At 36.8% G+C, this 23020-nt stretch overlaps 1 protein-coding gene across 6 annotated transcripts in view; it reads left to right on the forward strand.

The window, feature by feature from the left end:
- The window catches only part of LOC306872628 (rap guanine nucleotide exchange factor 2-like), a 38750-nt gene that overhangs the window by 1149 nt on the left and 14581 nt on the right, over window positions 1-23020 (forward strand). For 4 of the 6 annotated variants that reach the window (XM_079421274.1, XM_079421273.1, XM_079421276.1 and 1 more), the window contains exons 2-11: window positions 14877-14947; window positions 15029-15085; window positions 17402-17485; window positions 17577-17652; window positions 17736-17903; window positions 18307-18324; window positions 21584-21706; window positions 22159-22336; window positions 22442-22578; window positions 22671-22829. In XM_079421274.1, coding sequence (XP_079277400.1) covers window positions 14877-14947; window positions 15029-15085; window positions 17402-17485; window positions 17577-17652; window positions 17736-17903; window positions 18307-18324; window positions 21584-21706; window positions 22159-22336; window positions 22442-22578; window positions 22671-22829 — 1071 coding nt within the window. The remainder of the gene's footprint in view (window positions 1-14876; window positions 14948-15028; window positions 15086-17401; window positions 17486-17576; window positions 17653-17735; window positions 17904-18306; window positions 18325-21583; window positions 21707-22158; window positions 22337-22441; window positions 22579-22670; window positions 22830-23020) is intronic. The other 2 variants (XM_079421275.1, XM_079421278.1) reach the window with 1 other exon arrangement.

Raw genomic sequence — 23020 nt, forward strand, 5'->3', positions numbered from 1 at the left:
CACACTCATCAGGGTTGGTAGGACCTTGTTTCTGTGGTATTTTAGACCCGTATTACTCATCTGTCGGAAGGGAGTATTTCCTCACAATGCCCTCCAGTCCAGACGAGATCATCCTCATTTAAAGCATCTGAAATAAACAAATGGCACAGCACCATTTAGCCCCAGACCACAAGCTCATTAGAGTTTCAGCTCTGTAAACTACCAGCATTGTATGAATATCTGCTGTCTGTGGTCACTTAAAACTACGTTTGAGGTCTGTGTGTGGGATTTTTGGGTTGTGAGTCTCCAGCCCAGGAATTTAACAAATCAAAAGAATTTGAGGAATGTAGTTTATAGCGTAGGCCCTTAAGATATGGGCCTCTTTGTGCTGCCACAAACAATTAAAGCACTTCCTTAAAGGATTTAGTGTGATATGTTCAGGTACACTGAATACTCTGTCGCCTAGATAATGATTATGGATCAGGCTCTGTGACCTCTGACTATCAGGAGTCTCAAGCTGAGAGAAACCCAAAAGCCACTGTTTGAATGTGTGCTGGTGACTGTTGGCCTAGTGTGAAATAAATGAAGAGATAAGCACTAACACCTTCTGAACACATTATTGAAGCTTTGATGTTGTGTACTGACTTTTGCATAATGCAGTAATTGCATTGCGTCTCTGACTGCAACCTGTTTGTTTAAAAATCTGGGCAAATAAGCGAAAGGGGTTCATCTATGAGTTATTACAGTTGTGTGCTTTAACAAGCAACTTGCTTCCAGTGTCCAGTTGTTGTTGTTTTTTCAGTAAAATGTGTTTTGTAACTTACTTTGGATAAGTATCAGGTCAATGGTAAAGTAGTAATATTAGACTAATCCACTAGATAGGCGATTTTCAGTTGCTTTTTAATGTGGGTCATTGTGGTAATCAGATTAGCATGTTAAAATAGTGTTTTCATCAAGGCCCTGGTATGCTCACTCACCACAAAGTTCTTTTTCATTCTTCATTTAGGGGTGAAAAGAAGTTTAAAATACCTTTGCAGTGGTATACTATAGCAAACATCCCAACGTGTTTAGGTTAATATATGTAAATTCTGGAAGTTCTGCAATTCGGCAATCCAGTCAAGTCACACCACAATTATTTATATAGCACTTCATACTGCTTGCTCTAAAGCAAGCAGCTTTATAGTATTTAAAAAACTGCATCGATGACTCTTTCAATTAGGATTACAGATCATGTGTTCTTGCTTTTACTCATGGACGTCTGATCTCGGACTGAACAGTAGAAATGAGCTGGAGAAGATTTCTGTGTCAAGATGTTTTGAACTCTCGAAACGCCAAACAAACTTTGTTTTGGCCTGGTTTTGTTCGAAATGACATTTCATCAGTTCGTTCTTCAATTTCACTTGTGCCTTTAGTGTATGCCTATAACTTTGAGAGTTTTTTGTTGTTGTCTCTTTTTTAGTTTGAAGTAACATTCCCATATTTACAAATTGCAATAATTTAGAAATCTACTACTTATCCCCAACGGTGTAAATTAATGTTAAGTGCAAAGAGTGCTGTTGTTGTAGCATTCTCATTGGATTGTTTATTTTCATTAATTTATTGTGGTGGTCAAACATAGACTGTGCATGTGGTGGTCAAACATAGACTGTGCATGTGGGCTAGTGATGATTGTGACAAATACACCCATTTGTGGTTCTAGTAGAACTATATTGGAAATGTAGCCATCCCAGCCTCCCTGTATGATTATTTAAAGTTTTTTTTAAACATGTACTGGTAGATGACAAGATTGTCAATGAATATTATATCAAATTATACACAAAAATCCTTTTGATTTATGTGGTAAATTTAAATCCATTAACATGATCCCAAAACAATTTTGAACCAGATGTAGTTGTTGTTGTTTTTTGTCCTTTTTATTATTTTTATTGTTATTTTATTTATAACATTTTTATTTAATAGTTGTGATTAAATGGAAGTAGCAACATCTCTTCGATTCTGTTTTGTGCCCAAAAAAGGTAACTTGTAGTCAGTTTTGAAAGGGTCTTGTATTCGTCACCAGAAAGATGTTTTCACTATTATTTTAAATGAAGAGGTCAGAAAAATGAGAAGCACGCATGGAGAAATCATTCACGATAAGATCTGTGACATGCATTTACAAGGTAGATAGGATAAATTGTCATTTAATGCTGACTTTAAAAGAGGTAATATGGTTTTCATTAAGATTTTTGTCAGGTAGTATATTATTGGGTGGTAGAAAGGACAGGAACATAGAATATGCGATAATTTGGTAAGATGCCAATAGTATTTGATGTAGTTATCCATAAGGACTAACCACGTTTTTTTTTCTTTTTGTAATTTTCCTGTTTCTTTTTTATTGTTTATTATAAGCATTTCTTAATTTTTCTAAGTAAAATAATTGTGACTGTAACAAGAATATTATCCTGCCCTAATTCACACTATAATCAATTGTTTTGCCTCTATATCTTTTCAATCTTGTGTTTTTCTCTCTTCCTGCTTTCTCTCTTTTTCACACGCTCATTCAGTCTCATACATGGTTAAGATACCAGATGCCCACAATGAGAGCGGAAAGCCACACTGAAACTTACTTATGATTGTGTCTGTACACAACATTCTCACAACTGTGGTGTATGTGTTTGTATGTAAGGAAGTGTGTTTGTGTGCCGTTTCCTATTATCCATTTGTAAATATTTCAGGATATTGAGGCTTTGCCCCTTCGAGAGACTCCATTCTCTCCTTACATAACAGGCTTATAAAACATAATAACTGGCAGGGGTACACAGACAATTGGTTATGCCCATGTGCACACACACATTAGGACAAGTGTGTGTACAACAGGGGCTTTGGAGTTTTAAGGTGTTACTTCCTCATGTAATGACCCTTGCCTTGGTGTGCTTGCTGCTGAGAGCAACAGGAAAAGAGCAGAAGAATGAGATGTACTGAGATAGGAGCGAAGTAGAAGAAAAGGAGGAAGAGGGAACAAGAGAGACAAACAGAAAAGCGAAAACAACTTGATTGAGATTGAAATCTAGGCACTAAAACTTAGTCTTTATTCCGGTTTTAGAGTTAAATGTAAGGCTAAAGGTGTTGTAAATCTTAAATCAGACTGGAAATACAGATTTGCATGTATTAATATGATTATTGTTAATGTATACATTCACAAAAATACTTTAAGAGCAGGGGCTCAAATATACGAACCACAAGCTGAATAAAACCTACGAAGGAATAATTTCAGACTAGAGTGCTTTTAATTTAAGGAAAATTAATAAATTATCATTTAAAAACTTTCACATTCATTTTTAATATTTGTATAAAATATTCATATTTTAGCTGCAGTTAAAAGCTAAAGTTATCCAGCCCAGAACTTTCTATCTGTCTTTCTTTCCTTCTTTGTCTGTCTTCCTTTCTTTCTTTCTTTCGTCAGTTTATTGCTTTATTGCTTGCTAATTGCCAGATTTGCAAATGTCATCTAAAGTCTTTTGCCTTTAATTGTCCATATTGTTGATTCTATATAAGCTCCAAAAGAGCATGTGTGTGTATATACACTAATGTTGAACAAACAAAACTCATCCGAAAATGATTTTGATACCCCTGCTTCTGAGGTTTCCATGACAATTACCCATGTTCCATAATTATGACATTACATTTCTTCCATTTACCAAAAACTGTGACATGCAGAAAAAAAATCTTGACATTTATGCCACCCACACACCCATCATTTTTTTTTCCTCCAAGCCATAAAAGTGCCATGTTTCATCTGCACGATGACTTAATGTGAGACATCTGTCAGGGTTTACTAAATCTTTTGAGCTTGCTGATGTGTTGGAAACATACAGCAAATCTCAAAAAGAACCATCTGCTCAGCTCACTTTTGATCCATTATGGGCATTTCAGGCTGTGTAAGGACAGCAAGAAGGTTTAGAAAATGTTGAGCTCTCCAATGATCCGGTGTATACTCTGATTTCTATTTACTGAATTTTGTTGCACTGCAGTTAGAAAAAGCTGACATCAAAAACAGATTTGTATCACATGTAAAAAAAATAATTTTGCATTGTGAAGGTCTGATGTTGTGATCTGTAGGGAAAAAAGAACAATGTTTATACAGTCTAATTTTACTTACGCATTGTGTAAAAAAATTGACTTTGGAATTGATTCACATTCTTCCGAAACCCATTAGCCCTGCAGTTTCATAACAATGGTTTCATTTCCTCCCTCCTGCCTGGATTGTGTAGTAGCGAATCAGCCATTAGTGAATGAGACCTCCTGGAAGGGCTTTTAGAGAAATTGCAGAATCACATGTTGAGTTTTAAATAGTGCAGAATCACATGTTGTTTGAGTTTTTAAACAATAAAAACACTTCTTCACTGTTATCCTTTGTAATACCACAAGACTCAAAAACCAGTTGATCTTGATAACACATCAAATACCTATGATATAAATGGTTGGTGCTAGTTATTGGTAATATAATTAATTCCTAGTTATTGTTTTACTAGTGTCTAGTTAGTTTAAAGGGGTCATCAGATGCCCATTTTCCAAGTTGTTATGATTCTTTAGGGTCTTAATGAAAAGTCTATGACATACTTTGGTTACAATTTCTCAATGATAATGTAAAACAGCACCCTTTTAACCGGTCAAAAACAGCTCATGTTTACAGCAAGCCATTTTGGTGCATTTCCCTTTAAATGCTAATGAGCTCTGCTCACCCCTCACCTCTCTTCCATGGTGTGACGCACAGTTTTCTGAGAGACTGTAAACTATAGCCGCATTCATCGTGAAACTTGCTAACTAGCACATTATTAGGAAAGGCGATTTGCAAAATTCATATGGTTCGCACGAACATAGATGCATTTAGGTTGATCAGGGGCGCATTCCCTTCAAAAACAAAAGTAATCCACTGCGTCTTCAGCAGCTCAGATGTTGGGAGTTAATGACGACTGCTGTATTCATTATTACATCCAACAACAAAACGCCTCAATTGCTTAGGAGTCATTCTGGTCTACACCTGATCCACCTTGCAGTGACACACATAAACAAAGTGTATGTCTGTAACGCCTGTAAAGCAGGTGGTCGCGAATTTGGGACATGGATGATGTTTCACATGATCACTTTTTATGTTTAAAGGGGGGGGGGGGTACAATGCTGTTTCATGCATTGAGTTGTTTACACTGTTAAAGATTTGGATTCTCATGCTAAGCATGGACAAAGTCTGTGCACGCATCGACCAGAGCGAGAGTGCGCCCATCAACAAGTTTCATTCGGCAGCACTGCACAGGACTCCCTCGGGAAGAATGTCTCTAAAGAAGTGTGGTTTTGGTTGTAAGGGAAAGATGACCTTGTTCATATAGTTTGTTGTTCTGGGGCAGCAATTGAGTTTCTCAAGTGTTTTGTTGATGAACGTTTTATAAACAAGGTCCAGTTCGACGCTGGATTTGCACTTCGTTTAATACTGAAAGATGGAGCAGTCCCAGCTATAAAAGATCCCGGTCATGATTCAGAACTGTAGATGGTAAGTGAAACAGCATCAAATGTCTGTGATTTGTTGGCGATCGGCACAAGTGCTCGTCACTCTTTAGCTCCGCCCACATGGCAGCTAAAGATATTTTCCGGAGAAAATTGTAAAGCTGTATCTTTCTTTTATTAATATGATAAAACAACTAAAGACTTTTTGGAGATATGAAGGATGCAGTACAACTCTATAGGTACTCTAGATTAATATGAGATTGGGTGAAACAGTGTGTGTTAGGCCCCCTTTAATAAGAATCACTTAATAATTGATTCATACCGTGAAGATTATGCAGTGTTTATTTATTTGTTTCTTCAATTTCTGTAGTATTTCTTACTACATGTAAATAAACCACCTGTAGCTGCAAAACCTTTTTAATTTGTATTTTTCTGTTGTATTTGTCCTATTGTTTGTAATTTGCTTCTTTGTTCTTATTTTTAATAACAAAATGAGAGGAAAATGGCTATATTGAGAACCATTATCGAGAAATAAGTTTTTGGTGTTAGATGTAAGTAGAGCATTATGTTCTGTATTGGCTCAGATGAATGCCTACTTTTGAAGTACACCTCTCTGAAACCTAATAGAAAAAAATTGCTGGATGGGTTGGAAATGTTTTTATTTGAGTCTGGGGCCAAATTCTCAGCTGTCCATTTTATTCTTTTCCCAGAACTTTGGTGACATCGTTAAGGTCAATGGTGAACTGAATTGGAGTATTTTTAGTAAAGGATGTTTCCGTTTTTACCCCATTTAGGCCCACTGCGCATGTGAGGGGGAGTGAGAGTAATTTCTCCGATCCTGACATAAGTTTTTCTGTTCCTCTCTCCCTTCATTAAAGTGATGTGTCAGTGCTGATAAGTGCATTGGCACACATTGCTGTATTAATAATAATGTCTTATCAGCTTTTCCTCTCCTCCTTCCAAGTTCTTCTCAATCCTGTGCATTAATCAGAACTGAAGTAACTTCTCACTTGTCAAAATGTGGATATGGACACACACACATTATTACACATTTGAGCAGAATCATGACTGCAAAATCTACTGTAGCCTTTTTATAAATGCATGTTTAGTTAAATTAAAAATGGGCTAACAGCAGGAATGCGAAGGCGGGTGTTTTCATTACTTTAGTTCTGGTATGACAGGCCCTCACTGTAAGTGTGTGGGATCTTTTACATTTTTGCAAAGCCTGCCTGTTTCTGTAATTATGTTTTTAGTGTGAGTGGATCACCTCTCTGATAACCTTAAAGAGTCTGATAGCTTAAAGGAGTTTGTGGATGTTATGGAAAGACATGAAGCAGAGTAGTATTGCCTCATAGTTATTATTGCCTGCTAGTGGATGTTTACTTGGAATCAAAAGTTGTTTCAGGGTCATTAAGTGCAATTTCTGTTGCACTCAGAAATTACTGGTTGAGATGCTCAACAAATCTTATCAACCCTACGACAGATTTATAATTATCTTTGCACGTTAAGCTGCGAGAGTAGAGAATATTTAACATAAATATGTACATATTTAGATTTAAAAGCAAAGAATAAATCTGGTCTATTGTGTTTTGAATTTGAATCATCAAGAATTCCCGTAACACAGATACACAGCATAAGCAGTCTAGTTATATGATGTTGGTGTGCTTTTAATGGACTAACTGGAATGTGAGTAATTTGGGGCCAGAGGTCAGAATCTGAATTTATGTGTAGTCCTCCTAGGCAATTGTTGTATTCAAAATTTATGTATACCAGATGCATATGGATATTTGGTGCATTAACAATGGCTTATTCACTATCTGAACTGTAGCTCGGACAATGCTTTACTCAATTTAGCAGCACTCATTTCTCATTTGTGGCATTGCTCTTAAATCCTTCCTCGTCATGTTCACCCAGCTGGCTATAATGGTTTTTCCCACCTGCTAACCCTGCCACCGAGACACCGGGGTGGGGGGAATTTCACGCTTTGCACAGAATACGTTGTGAAACTCAGAAACCACACAAACACAGATGCTGGGCAACCGTTAGCTTTTTAGTTTTATTTGTACATTTTTTTGTTTTTTCACAGACACTTTCTTTGGAAAACAACTTGAAAATAGTTGTTGGCTTAGTTCGCTTAATAGGAAAACGTGTTCTAAGTCATATATTGACAAGGACGTTTTTTTCCCTCATGTTGTGTCATCAAAGATCTCTCAGGGCTAAAAAGCTGTTTGTTCTGGACCATAAAAAAGACATCAATTATATAATAGGTGACCAATGTGTTTAGACTTGGCTACCTTGGTTGCCAGTGGTACAAAAGAGGATCTGATCAATCTTCCACAGTTAGAAAAGAACATTTGATGCGAAGCTGATATGCTGCTCTTTGCTGTTGACAGATCTTCATTATAAGCTGATACTTGTATAGATGTTGCATATAATTGTCCCTTTATGAAATGTGCTGTGGCTGTAATGTTACAATAATTTCAGACAGTAACTGTGGTATTTTGTAAATATCATAGGGTTTATAGTACTCCAAAGTATTTCAAAGAACCATGGTGTGTCCTACATGTGGTACTTCCATGGTACTTTTTTGTTCTTTTCCATGGTGTATGGCGGTAATGTTTTGGTTTTAAGTAATAATGTGTGTTCATAGTGTATTAATACTAGTATTTGCATCTGATGTAATAATATTCTGAATCTTTGCTAATTTGTGTGATTACTGATTAGTGACTCACGGTTAGTTGTATAACCGTTCACATGGCTTTCCTAAAATGTACCTTTGCACAAATCCATGAGAGAACTGAAAAGAAAGCGGGTGTAAAGTTTCTTTCTCTGCAGCATGTGTTGTGGTGTTTGATTTTGAGGTGGCTGTGTGAATAAAAGAATTTTATGTGCAGGAAAGAAGGAAGGAAGCAGGGTAAAGAAGAACTTGTACACTAATTAATGTAGAGGAACATTGGCACATTTCAACAGTCGATACTGAGAACTTCATTAAAGGTTTCGACTGAAACAGCGTACTGATACAGATGTCCTCAACTACACAAATGACAGAATCGGAATCTATGAGGAAATATGTTGTTTTTGTGTAGTACCAGTAATTTGGCTATTAGTTTTCAGATGGAGGAGTGGTGCAAGACTTTTAGACGGAAAAATTTAAACAGATTTAAGAGCTCTGAAGAGAAAGAAAGCTCAGGGGATTCATTATAGAAAGTAAATATCTTTTGTGGCCTTGAATTTTGATGAAAATCGATCTGATTTTAAACATGTTTACGAGAAGTAAGTTGTGCTGAAAAGCCTGTCACATGGGTCAAACAGAAGACAGAAGGTATTTCAGTTTCCCTGAAGAATCGTGTTTGAGTATTCCCACAGTCATAGTTTAACTAACTAACTTTATTTATGTATTTATTTATTGAGGCCTGGAAATGTCACAGATGTTAATAAAATATTAAAAGTTGTGTAAAATATTGAAGATGTTTTTGTAGCTGTTAATATTTAATCAGCTTAATATTGTTTAGTAGAGTGAAACAAATGAGTAATGTGCTATTTGTCAGCTAAATTGCGTTTATTTTTATTCAGTAAATAGTTAAACTGGTTTTTAGATAAATTATGGTATGCTTCTGAATTTGAATTGAAATTGTCTGAATTGGAATGATTCAGTTATTCCAAACAATTGGAAAGAAATAGTGGAAATATAATTGTCTAAATGTGAGAGAACCCTGTTTATAATGGGTCATTTTTGTTTTGTTTCAGATTTAGTCAGTGATTATCTGGTAAATCCATGTAGGGCTAGTTTAAGGATTTGAAACTTCTTCTGCCAGGCTGTGAGAAAATGGAAATGAACAGTAACTGTTGCTATTTCACTGAAAAGGAACTGTAACTTAGTTACACTTACATAATTAGAAATAACTGAAATGTGACCTTGGTCTCTTGACTCAGAGGACTCAGTCCATTGCCATAATCAGAATTCTATGTGCGTGTCTGTCTCTCAAAGAGGAAATGCCATAGTCCAAGAATAAACATCCCTGCCCTTCTACTCAAATCAACCAATTGCGGACCACAGCACACCACCCCTGACTGGAACCCATTGGGCAGTTTGAATTTAGTTTCATTTGACTCTAGTAAGTGCAGATGAGGGAACGATGGATGGATGGGTTGAGTCAAAGAACATGAGAGAGGTTGTTGGAATGTCAGGGAGGAGAGAAGGAAAGAGGGACGCCTCTGATTTCCCATTTGAGTGAGTTTACTGTGAAGAGCTGATGGTACAGATTATGTGTGAATGTTGCGGCCTTTAAAGGTCTCCACACTTCACTTCACACAAACTCTGAAACCATATTGAAAATCTGGGATTCAAATTCAGTTTTAAACCTGGAATTAATCCGTTTCAGAATTGACAAATTAAAAATGCCTCGTTGGTAACACTAAACTTGTATCAACAGGACTGCATGACCATCCCTTTAAGAATGTAAGCAAGCCAAGAAGTTGATAAACCAAGCTAAAAATTAAGGATTGTGCCAAAAATACATATTGTCAAAAACATTGACATTTTTGATACTACATATTGATACTGAAATATTTGAATCGATATATCGCGTTTTTGCATTATCGATATTCTGGTACCAGCTGCGCTTTTTCTCTAACAGCGAGTTCTAGAGCCCTGCATTTCGGCCCGGGCCCGACGGGCCCCGACTTTTTTACGCCTCTAGGGCCGGGCTTCGGGCCAATTTCCACGTCATAGTTCAGAGGCGGGCCGGGCCGTGCATCGGGCCTGTTTTGGGTTTCTCCTTATTTTATATTGTAGACGTCTATCGATTAGTGATGGAAAAAATTGGCGCGCTGGTGGAAACAACACGAGACCGTGCCGCGACTGAGAGCAGCTCGATGGTGTTTAGTGTCCCGCAGCCGCAGCAGAATAGTTCTGCGTTCAAATGCATGCAATAGGCTAAAGCTTGCTGCAAAATCCCAGCAAACATAACCATGAATGTGTCTGCGGGAAATAGTAAGGAGATAGTATATGAATTATTTACTAATAAACTAATGTTTTCTGAGTCTGTGTCGCAAGGATGAAGTTACTGATCCTGACTAGCCGTCTCCTCATTAGACGCGCCTTTAGAGAGAAATGCATCTTTATTGTTTATGATTAAGATTATAATAAAAGAGTTTTTGTTTTCGATTTTTTTATTTTATTTCGTTAAGTGATAATTTAAAGCTTTCTATAGATATATTTATCATGTCTGTGAGGCATGTTTTCGCTCAGCTTCGGTTCATTTTTGTGAAGCGCTCCTGTTCAAGACGGCAGAAAGCACATCATGTTTGTTTTCTTTGTTTTATAAAAGAACTACCTTTTGTTGGTATTGTGAGTGCACACAAATACAAGTAGACCCTTTACAGGTCCGAATGATGTATTACTCTTACCTTTATCAAAAAAAAAGAAAAAAGACGGCGCAGGCTATTTTAATTTGTTTCCACTGAAAAAAATCCAAAGCTGGTGCCTCCATGTCCTGCAGAGCGCGCTTTAGCTTCCACTCTCTCTCCAAACTCAGATATAGGCTAGCGCACATTATTATTATAGTGCAGGTTTAACATTTAAACATTGTTATATGCTTGAACTGTTTTAGTATATCTATAGATTTTGATGATATGGGAAGACTAAATTTATCAAACATAGGCTATGATCAGTTCATGCCGCTGGCCGCTTGGTCGTTACTTACAAAAACGTATAGTCTATTTAACGAACAAAAATGCCCCAAACGTTTTTCTAAATTAACTATAACGAAATATAATAATTTTGCCATTACACACAAAACTGAACTATTTTAATAGCCGAAACAGTAGTATAAACTGTTTTAGGAGAAGGGGGAAAAAAAAGACGGGCTCGGGTCGAACTCGGGCCGGTAATTCTGATAAGCTAGGGCCTGAGCGTCTCGGGCCAGGGCCGGGCTAGGGCCTAAATTTGAGGCCCGTGCAGGGCTCTAGCGAGTTCACTCACATGTCTACGTCACCTGTCACTCACTCAGAGACACTTGTCTCATTTGATCCAGTTGAAGCGTTCTGTTATGGTGTTACGGCCCACTACAGTCTAATCCAGGGGTCATCAAACTTGATCCTGGAGGGCCAGTGTCCTGCAGAGTTTAGCTCCAACTTGCCTTAACATACCTGCCTGGAAGTTTAAAGTATACCTAGTATGACCTTGATTAGCAGCTTCAGGTGTATTTAATTAGGGTTGGAGATGAACTCTGCAGGACACCGGCCCTCCAGGACTGAACTTGGTGACCCCTGGTCTAATCTGTTCTGTCACTGTTTCACTTTGTTCATTATCCGTGTTATCAGCGGCCCAGTTCACAGTTGACGCTGCAAAACCCAGTGCGTGTGTTTAAGTCTTGTCTATTTAAACATTCAAGTGCAACAACCTGCAATAGAGAACTCTGTACTCGCGCACTGTTTACTGTGCTAGGGATGTAACGATTACCGGTTTGACGATAAATCATGCTAAAATTCCCCACGGTTAGTATTATCGTTTCCTTTTTTTATAATTAAAACTGTATTCGATTACTGCGATTTAAACAACTCACGATAAATAAATAGTCCAGCATAAAGCACAGTTTTAAGTAACAGTCTCACGTGCGCACAGCAGCAGAGTAGTTTCATTTTGAGTGAAAATAGGGCGGAAAACCTGAGAGGTTTTAAGAGAGTGCTGAGGGAATTATACAAATGAATATATGAATGAATTAATTATATGAATGTACCTCTGAAGGTTCAGACTGTCTTCAGAAATGATTCAATCGCATTTTGTTTTCATCTTCGCTCCATGTAATACCTAAAAGAAGGGTTCTTAATCGCAATACTGCTTTGTCCACGGAGTTCACGGGAAACAGCTGTAATTCTGCTTTTCCATAAGCGCCACCTAGTGTCAGAGAGTGGATTTATAGAGACTTATATTTACATTCAGCCTGTGTGCAGTTTCAAAAACGGACCGAATTTGCATGCCCTGCTGTAAATTTTGACCAGTTGATGAAACGCTTATGTGGATTGTACAAATTTAAACAATTCAGATTAGTTATCTTGAATTATTTATGGAGCAGATAAAATACATATAATAATTTATTGATCAATTATCATTTTGACTTGACCCTTTTCTTTATTTAAAGGCTGAAATGTGCTTTTGAACAATTACATTAGATATTTGAACATGCTATTAAACTGTTGTCAGTCAAGTTGTAAATTAAAATCCGAACATCATTGGTAATGTTATTGTTTTAGTGATTATGTAAACAAAAAGTCATTTTATTTGTTGCTTGTTGATGTTTAAATATGAAACTTGGTGGAGTGATTTGTGTCTGTACTTTTTGAACATCTCCAGCACATTTTAACAATACCGTGGTAATACTGATAACTGTGATAATTTTGGTCACTATAATCGTCATAAGAAATTTTCACACCGTTACATCTGTGCGCCCATACAGAGACCAGCGTCTCTGTCAACGTGCAAATGCTGAATTGAGTTCTATTTTGTGTGTTCTTGCACTTGAATGGATAAGTATGTCAAGGTATGTCAAAATATGTCAAAAACACAGTCAATTATGTCTTAAGGAAACCTAAACAGCTAAGGAAGGAATCACGTGTATCATTATAGATCCATTCAGTCTTAAGGAGCTCTGTTATTATATTAATGTAATTCAAACAACAAAAGACAGAGAAATTTGTATGTTCTATTCTGTTTGTCATTGGTTGTAATTTATTTGTTCTTATTTTATTACTGACTTCACTTAATAATGTTTGAACTTTGTATAAATTAGCCTATAGGATTTTTTGTGTAATATATAAATTGGCATTGAGCCATGCCTAAGGGTGTAAGTCTGGCAAATGAACAAATTAAGACACGCATTGCAATTTTACCACAATAAACTAAAGTAATATAATTATAAAATATTATTTTTCATTTTAAAGTGCAGTTGTATTACAACATAATATAATTCTTTCTTGGGTATAGTAGTAATAATAATATAAAGTTATTATTATCATTCAAATGTTTGGCTTTCTAAAATGTGGAATTGTATCGAAGTTCAAGAACTTCTAGTATTGTGACAACACTAGTTTGTAGTCACTTTTTAGATACTGTTATGAAAATAATTTTGGGTCTTTGAAGGTGCTTGTACTTGGCTTGAGGTTTTTTCATCTCGCAGTTTTCTCGCATTGCAGAAGTGTGAATAAAGGGTTTCTATATTAGCATTAATGTGGTTGCATCTGCTGTGTATAGCACTTTCCTCTTCCTGGTAACCGATATGCCCTTGCATACATAATAAGTTCATATAGCTAACCTCATTGAAAAGAATGATTGTTTAGCTGCATTAACAGAACAGTCTTTGACCACAAAACGATTTCTCCCACCAGATTTTCCTAATCTGTAATTTGCTTACCAAATCATCCATAGACAAGTGTCTATTAGACCAGCAACTTGTATAACAAAGACACAATTCTTGACCAGTGCGTTGCAAACACACAGTCCTGTTGTATACCTAACATTGCATTACTGTGGCAGTAACAAACATCAACAACAACCCTTAAATGTATTTGCCATTAAAACAAAAGTGGTGCTTTTCAGGTAGCTTGCTTTAAATATTTTTAAGATTTGCTCAGCAATGTTTTGGGCTAACATAATGAACTGCTAAATAGTTCAATATTGTCTTTTATCTTATCAATAGAGGAACAGAATAATAACAGAAGTAGAGAGGAAAAACAGAAGTGAGTAAAAAAGAGACTTGAAAGTGAAGGAGTGAATGATGGAGTATCTGCAAACATTCCATTCTTGTTAAACACTATTGTGTAACTTAAGATGGGCGGAGTTAAATAGTGATTAAGTAGGCTTGTGTTTGGTATAGGATGTGTATTTATTGTTTGTGTATATATTCACATAGGGCACCTCCTACTGGTGCTTTGGTGTACATACAGGCAGGTTTTAAATGACTTAAGGGGGGGGGGGCAGGTTTAATCAGGGTTTGTTGTGCCTACTGTTTGGTTTGCATAAAACTAAAAATTGCAGGTAAAAAATTTACTTTTCAAAAATTGTCCTCACCTAACTTAAAGTATAACTAACCATTTTTTAGGTTTGCCATGTTTACAAAATTTGAGAGTGATATATTTAAATATAGATTTATTTTTCCATCAATGAACATAGAATAAACAAATTAATTATGTAACAAAAAATCTTTAACATTTAAAAAACGCATTGAGTTGTGAAATCTGAAATAAGATGATTTGCCTGTCTTCATGCCATGCTCTAGAAAAGGTAGAAATGACTTCTTGGGTGTCACAACGATTAGAAATGCTAAATGTGAAATTTTTGGTTGTAAATACCAAAGCTCATGTAAAGTGGCATCACTGTAAAGCAGCACATACGTGACCTTCTCTATGTCTCTGTTTTGCAGGATCTGCAGATCGTGTACTCGTACCTCCATGGCATGGAAGCGCTGTCCAACTTGAGGGAACATCAGCTCAGGTACCAGTTTGTTTGTGTGAGGGTATTTTCATTACTACATTACAGAGTGAATGTGCTTAACACTGTTTATTTCATTTGCAGGTTGATGTGTGAGACAGTTCGATATGAACAGCATGATGCTAATGAGGTTTTATACTAGTGAGTATCCAAACGCGTGCACACACACTCAATACACTCTCACAAAGGCTGTCAGAAAATGTATCTCTATCTAGGTCAGTTTATCAGAGGTTTACATCAAAGTCACAAGGATGATTTTGTCCACACACACACACACACATCTGCTTACTCTCCCTCTCTCCTCTCTCTGTCTCAGACACAAACACACACCGACATCTGTCTGGTGCTCAGTTCATTTAAATCTATAACGTCCATCTACAGACAGGGATTAAGCTTCTAAAGGCTTTTTGAATATAGACACACATTCTGCCTATTAAAATAAAACATTCTGTTCAGAACCCCCTGTTTGCTTGGGTTACCGCTGATATAATTAAAGGAGTTAAAGGTATATTTAAAGATTATCAGCAGAATTAGTGACATAATATCAATTACAGAAAATGTTTTGGGGTAAAAAAAAAAAAGAAAAAGCAGTTACACTAAGCACATTGAACCAGGCAATGGACATTAAAATACACACTGTTTCAAAAGTACAACCACAGGACATAAAAAGTATACATGTTGGCATGAGAGTAGTGTGATAAAGTCATTTACTGATTTTTGTCTGTGTAAAGTTTGTTACATCCAAGCTGACTTTGTTAGCCTGTAAGCATGCCAGAAAGGGACTGTTTACATGCACTTGTTGACATTACAACAGTAACACATAACAATAAATTCATCCACCTAGAAAAGTATTCCCACCTGATAATGGATGACTTATTGAAGTCAGGATCTTATTAAATGGTCTGTGATTCAACAAAAATACAAACCTCATATTTTGCACTTTACATTTACTTTTATTTTTTAAAATATTGTTGATTGAGCCTAATTTGTATTGAATCTAGTACATTCCTTTTTTTTCTCAGTTCATACTTAAACGTTCAAGTAAACCTTTTACATAGTCTGGCCAAAATTTCTTATGGAAAAGTGAAGTCATGCTAGCTCATGAAAACCTGGAACATACCCCATCACTTATGTACTTTTCCCCCATTTTTCCCCCCACATTTTTCTAGCTGTAACCTCCCATTATCTGCAGTAAATCACTGTGGTGCAATGCCTACATTAACCAGGCTGTCAAAGTCTGTGCTTTCCTAAACACACAAAAGCAGTCATGTGCTTCTTTTCACTGGGAATTGTGTTGTGCAAAATGCGTAGGCTCATATGGTTTTCCTCAGCATAGTTTAAAACCCACCAGTCTCAACCTCAGATGACATGCCTGAGGACCACCAACAGTTTGTTCTCTGATTGTTTTTGCGCACAAAAATGGCAAGTGCTTTCTCAAACTGGCATGTTTCAGTCTGAGGAACAAAATCATCTTTGAGTGCTTGGCTTCTGAGGAAGAGCTCTCTTTTGGACATTCTGTTTGAAGAATCCTGAAAAAAAAAATATCATGGTTTCCACAAGAAGTAATAAGCAGCACAACTGTTTTCAACATTATTATTAATCATAAAGGTTTCTTGAGCACCAAATTAGCATGTTTGAATGATTTCTGAATGTTCATGTGACACTGAAGACTAGAGTAATGATGCTGAAAATTCAGCTTTGCCATCACAGGAATAAATTACAATTTAAAATATATTAAAATAGAAAACAGGTATTTTCAATTGTAATACCTTTTCAAAATATTACTGTTTTACTGTGTTCTTGACGTGGGAACTTTCTTTCAAAAGCATTTGAAAAATCCACAGTATTTTTTAACAATAGTGTATATCCCGAATGTAATACTTTTGGAGAGAAATTCAGATCACATAACACATTTATACTGTAACAGGGTGTAACAGTACACATATTTGAACATTTTCCCATCAATTTATAAAGAGATACACTTTGTTGCAAACACATCGAAAACAACAACAGAAGACTCAGTGACCTGATGTGGGAAAAGCGTGCAATGTAAGTTGTCCTAAAAATGAGACATGCTTTAAAGTGTTGTCAGATTACACCCGTTCTTTCTAAAACAGATTTTTGATATTGCATCCATAAAGAAGTTTGTGGTTGGTCACTTTAAATGCTGGTCAGATGGACTCTTCCTGTCTAATTGGATGGTTCTGCAGCAAGACCTAGTTAAAAGTCTGGCTACACGAGGCTAGCAAACCACTGGTGCCCCTTTGCTCTGGAAACAACTGAATTTACCAAGACATTCGCCCACATTTGTATGATTCATTACATTTGTTTCCTTTGCCCAACGTGGCGTGTGTTGTTAGGTCACTGCTCCACCCGGAATATAATAGTAAGAATGGACTAAAATAGAAGCATTGTGTCTTTGTGGGTAGTGCAATATATGTCTTTTGTGTGTTTTAGTCCTGATGACATTGGGACCTGCTGGTATATCCTCCTGTCTGGCTCAGTCTTTATAAAGGAGTCCATGTTTCTGCCCCGCAGCAGGTATGAGTGTTTGTTTGTGTTTGATTTGCCCCATTATTTCCTCTGTGTGTCCTGTTCAGTGTTTTGTGTGATGTATGCCATTTTATTTCAGTTTTGGTAAACGTTCTGCGGGTAGTTTACGTCGTGGTTGTGAGTGTATCGTCCTTGAGGCTTCAGAAATGATTGTGGTGAGTTACACAGGCCTGTAAATGTGCAATAATCCAGTATCAGTTAGATGGGGATACACTTAACCACTCTCTGTCTCTGCCAGGTGGACTACATGGATGACAACGATGAGTATTTCCAAAGACAAGCATCTCATCGGCAGTCCAGGAGAAGATTCCGCAAGATAAACCAGCGTGGAGAGCGACAGACTATAATTGATACGGTTGATCATTATCCAGTCAGCAAGCCCCCTCTGCCACCAGGAAACCACTCAGTATGTTCACACATATATGCAATTTTAAATCTGCCCTTTTGATTACATTATGAATATACAAATAGTTGCAACTGTTAAAGTGCGGTCACATTAGCAAAATTTCTCATTCAAAGCTTCTCACATAGAGAAAGCTTTCTTTTGGTCGGTGCAGCGACATGTGTGACCGACTTGAACCAGTTGTGAAATCTTTCATTCACTAGCATATTAGATTCCTATTAAAATTACTCTATTTTTATGAAAATTTCCCAAACATAGTTAATTGTGACTGCACCATAGCACTTTAATACACATTATTTCATTTTTAATGCCAGCATGTGCATCGTAACACAAAATGGAGCTTATTAATCATCAAAAAAACATGTGGAACGCATATTAATTTGTTTTTAATTTTGTTTTGCTGCAGGAAAGCTCAAAATCCCAGGTAATTTACCTTTTAATACTATCGAATATCTTCAGAGCTACTTTGTGTTTTTTTTGTTTATTTTGTTAAAAGGCTATATTCTGTCAGCATGCAAAAAACAACTAAGTAAACCATTCATATGTTGATTCCCTCAAAAGGTGTAAATGACTCTAGCACAATGTTCTAATACAGGCATATTGATGCAAGTTCTCAGATTTGAAAACATCCGTTCTCAATTATTTTGATGGAAACACAGAAAAGTACACACTGGCTCACTGACAGTCTGCGTGATGTCATTTTCATCATCAGCACAGTCTGCTCGTGTCCTCAATCTTTGTCTGCTTGCAGCCCAAATTTTTGTGTTTATGCAGACTTTTGCGAAGACATTAGTGCATGTTAGAGTGACTTGAACACTCCGAAACACAGGTTCACTAGACAATCTCACTTTAGGAGCTCTATTTGGCCATGTTTACACCTAATTAAGAGACATTTTCATAAATCTGATCAGAAATGAAGACACGAAAACGCTTTGAGGTTGTCCACTTCCAAAAGTAGTCGAAAACTCATTAAACTGTGAAGACATGCACACTCTGTAGGTGTGCATGAGCACTTAAAGAATGCATCTGTGGGCAGGCACTTAGCGTTTCTTAACAAAAATGCATAATACATTGATTTTAGACATTTTCAGGGATCCATGTGAATGGGCGATTTTCAAAAATACATAGGAAAAATATTTTAGTTTTTTGTACATTCTTGTCACGCAAACATACCCTAAAATGCATGTTAAGAGCAAATGGTAATGCATCTCGGCTGAGCACCGCAAAAACATCAAATATACTTGGTTAAAGCAGGGCCTTTGTCCCACAGAGTTGCTCTCTAGAGAGTGCTACCTTAGAAAATAACCTATGTAGATAGCAATCGCTAGGTTTTGGAACAGAGCCATAGTCTTTGCTACATTCTTAGCAAATCTAATCTGGTAAAAGCTTCCCTATCTTCTTTTCTATCACTCTGTTTCTCCCTTGTGGCACTTTGAGCATTATAGTCTCTGTCTCTCTGCATTCGTTTTTTTATTATCCTCTGACTTGTAACAGGCCTGGTTATGATTGACAGCAGGAAGGCGGGCTCTCAACAGATATATGTGCCATCCTGATTGTTCAGTGAGCTGTCAGTCATTGCAGGGTTGACCCTGGTGACTGGTTTAGTAGGGCAGTGGGTGTCAACCATCCCCCACCCCCCTCTGCTTAAACAATACCAGCCTCTTGATAATCCCATGATCTCGCATTGGTGTGTGTGAGTGAATGGGACAGAGGGGCAGGGTCTGATGAAAATTGTGTCTGCTGAAACATCACTCTCTTCCAGAGTGATGTTTGTTACTGTGGTGATGGGCTGATTTCAGTAGAGAGGGATGCTCTCTGAGCGAGTGCATTGGGGAGATAGATATTTGAACAGTAAATAGGTGCAGTTATAACAGTGTGGTACAGAAAGAGACTGATAGTGTTTTAAAGGTTAGTTTAAATGCACACAGGATGGTTGGGCATTCAGTATTGCAGGCTATGAGACAGCTAGTCCTGTCTAATGGTTATGGAGTCAGGAGACAGGAGACCAGGACTGTGAGTATCTCTCTCACACACACACACTCTTGAGAAACACAAAGGCCTGCATATTTTAAAACATGCATAATTATTTTGCAACGACAGGCTAATAACAAGCATGCATTAACTGTAAAAAAAAAAAAATGCATGCATTCTTTGTTCAGCTATGCATATTAGGGAGCAGCTGAATTTAAAGGGTGTAGTAAGTTTTGACATTAACAGTATACAAGCAGACAAGTATTAGTTTGAATTGAGCAATTGGTGAACAAATGTATATATATTCTGAATTGGTAGAGAATTATAGTTTTGTCAATGTAATTTTAATTAAAGTCTAATTTATTTTTAATAAAATATTTTATTGAAATTATATGCATAATTGGACTGCTGGTTTTGGTCTGCAATCTAATTTTAGTTATATTTATCATTTTATTTTTAATGAATTCTGTTTTAATTATTAATCTACATGCTTTTCTGGTTTTGTTGTGCCATTTAAATTTAATTTAAAATGGATTATTTTCCATTAATTCTATTCACATTGATAATCTGCATCATTTTGTTTTTGATTGTTATTCAACTTAATACTTTATTTGATTTTTATTAGTTTTTGCAGTTGTTTTCCTGTCATTGTTTAATACATGTCATTTTACATGTAGTCATATCAGTGATTTGTTTAAGGGGTTACATTATTGAGTTTGAGTTGCGTGTGTATATTCTACATGTGATTTTGTTGTAGGGTCACTGTATGTAGGCCATCTGATCTAGGACATCAGTACATGAACCCATCAACTTTACTGTAGTAAGCCTCAGGGAATGTTGTACAGTAGGGTATTGGTAAGGGCGTGTGTGTTAGCAGATTTAAAAATTACTTTGGTTTATTATGTGATAAACTTCAGTCAGTAATCCATTAAATTGTTTACTTTTTGTACCCTTTTATGGTACTGTGTGTTTGTTTCTATAAAAGAATTGTGATTGTCAGGCCTGGAAAGGGTGGACACATGCCACAATGCTAGCAATAATACTTCATTGTTTTATTTTATTTTTATCGACCAATGACTAAAATGATTCAGAGTAGATGTTTTAAATGCCACTGTTCAGCTGAACTTGTGCCTGTGAGAACAACACTTTATCCATTCCACTAACGTAATTGTGCCGACACTCACACAGGGGTTTAAAATTAATCCTTGGTTTCCTGATTAACTAGAAGGGAAAAAAACACTTTATTCGCACAAATGCTCAAAAGCTTGTGTTAGGGAAGAATTGTTATATTGTTTTTATGTATATACATAGTTGACATTTAAAGCAATGACAGCAGTGTCTTGTAATGTGACGTGCAGTACTCCAGCTAAAACTATTTTGAACAATTTAAATATAATTATACATGCAGTACAATTATATTAGTTTAATTCATATTAATTAAAGTCTGTGTGGAATATTTGTACTTTTAAAAATGTATTTGTCATGGCAGTACAATTTAGATTAACGTAAAGGTATTTAAAATGTATATAAAAAAATAAATGACCAATTACAGCACCAAAACTATTAAATTTCCCTTACATACATTATCTAAAATCCTATTAATATTTCATATTTATTTTTTAGACTATTTTTTAGATCTATTTTTTTTTTTACATGTTTGTTTGTTTATCTGTTTATCACTCTTTTTGTAACAGTGTATGTTTCTCTTGCAGCTTCCTGCCGACTTCTCAAAGCTTCACCCCTCCGACAGTTGCCACTCCAATATGACTTCCAGCCAATCACGTTCCAGCATTGCCAGTGATTCAGGAAGTAGCAGCCTATCAGATATTTACCAGGTGATAAGAGACTCTGAGTCTCTATCCCTCTATAAAGCAATCTCCTTACACAATCTGCAACAGAAGCGCATCCTGACAGAGATTTATTGTGAACATCTGGGACACACACACACACACACTTAAATCCTGTAGAGGACTCCCCCACCCTCCTCTGTGGTCCATCTGTCACCTCTCCATAACCTATTCATGTCAGTCCTCAAGCACACATACCTTTTGATCCACAGATCAGCATTTCACACGCACACACAAACATCCATCGCATGCACAAACACAGTCGTCTCAGAGTGCCAACACACACTTCTGTACTGACACACCATCTGTACACACACAATCATATTCACGTGATTCACTTTGTCTGTTTGTAAATGTGGGTCACAAAGTACAGAAAGCCATTAAATGTCTATGGAACATAATTATCCAAAAATGTGCTGAAAATTTTATTTATTTTACAGGCCACTGAAAGTGAATGTGGGGATATGGATCTGAGTGGGCTTCCTGAAACAGCAGTGGACTCGGATGAGGATGATGATGTTGAGGACGTAGGGAGGGGAACGGACCCTCTTATGAGTCGAGATATTGTGAGAGACTGTCTGGAGAAAGATCCTATGGACCGTACAGATGATGACATTGGTACACTTTTGTGCTTTGAATTGTTCAGTGATGGAAATTCACTAAGCTACTTTTATTTTAAGTTTCATTTACACTTTCATTTTCTCATTCTCTTTCTGTAAACAGAGCAGTTGCTGGAGTTTGTGCAGCAGCTTCCGGCATTTGCCAGTCTGAGTGTTTCGGTGCGGAGGGAGCTCTGTGCCGTCATGGTGTTTGCGGTCGTGGAACGGGCCGGAACCATCGTGCTCAACCACGGTGAAGAGGTGAGAGTGAAGAGGTCCTTTTGCAGCATTTCATCTCTACATTTGTGTTAACAGCTTGATAACAGGCAAATGTGTGTGTGTGTGTGTTTTAGCTGGACTCATGGTCAGTCATTCTGAATGGAGCAGTAGAGGTGATCTATCCAGATGGCGGCAGTGAGAGTGTGTGTATGGGTGGAAGTTTTGGTGTCTCCCCTTCCATGGAAAAACAGCTGATGACTGGAGTCATGAGGACCAAAGTGGACGACTGTCAGGTAAGTGTGTTTATAGTAAAGATATAAATGGTGAACTAGTGATAACTGTCAGGTAAGTGTGTTTATAGTAAAGATATAATGGTGAACTAGGCATAATGGTGAACTAGTCATCAAGCAGCTTGTTTATGTCTGTAAATTTAATCTAGATTTTATTTTTGTAAACATTAGTATCTTAGATTAGAAATGCACTT

Source organism: Barbus barbus, assembly GCF_936440315.1.
Source record: "Barbus barbus genome assembly, chromosome: 7".
Classification (NCBI taxonomy): domain Eukaryota; kingdom Metazoa; phylum Chordata; class Actinopteri; order Cypriniformes; family Cyprinidae; genus Barbus; species Barbus barbus.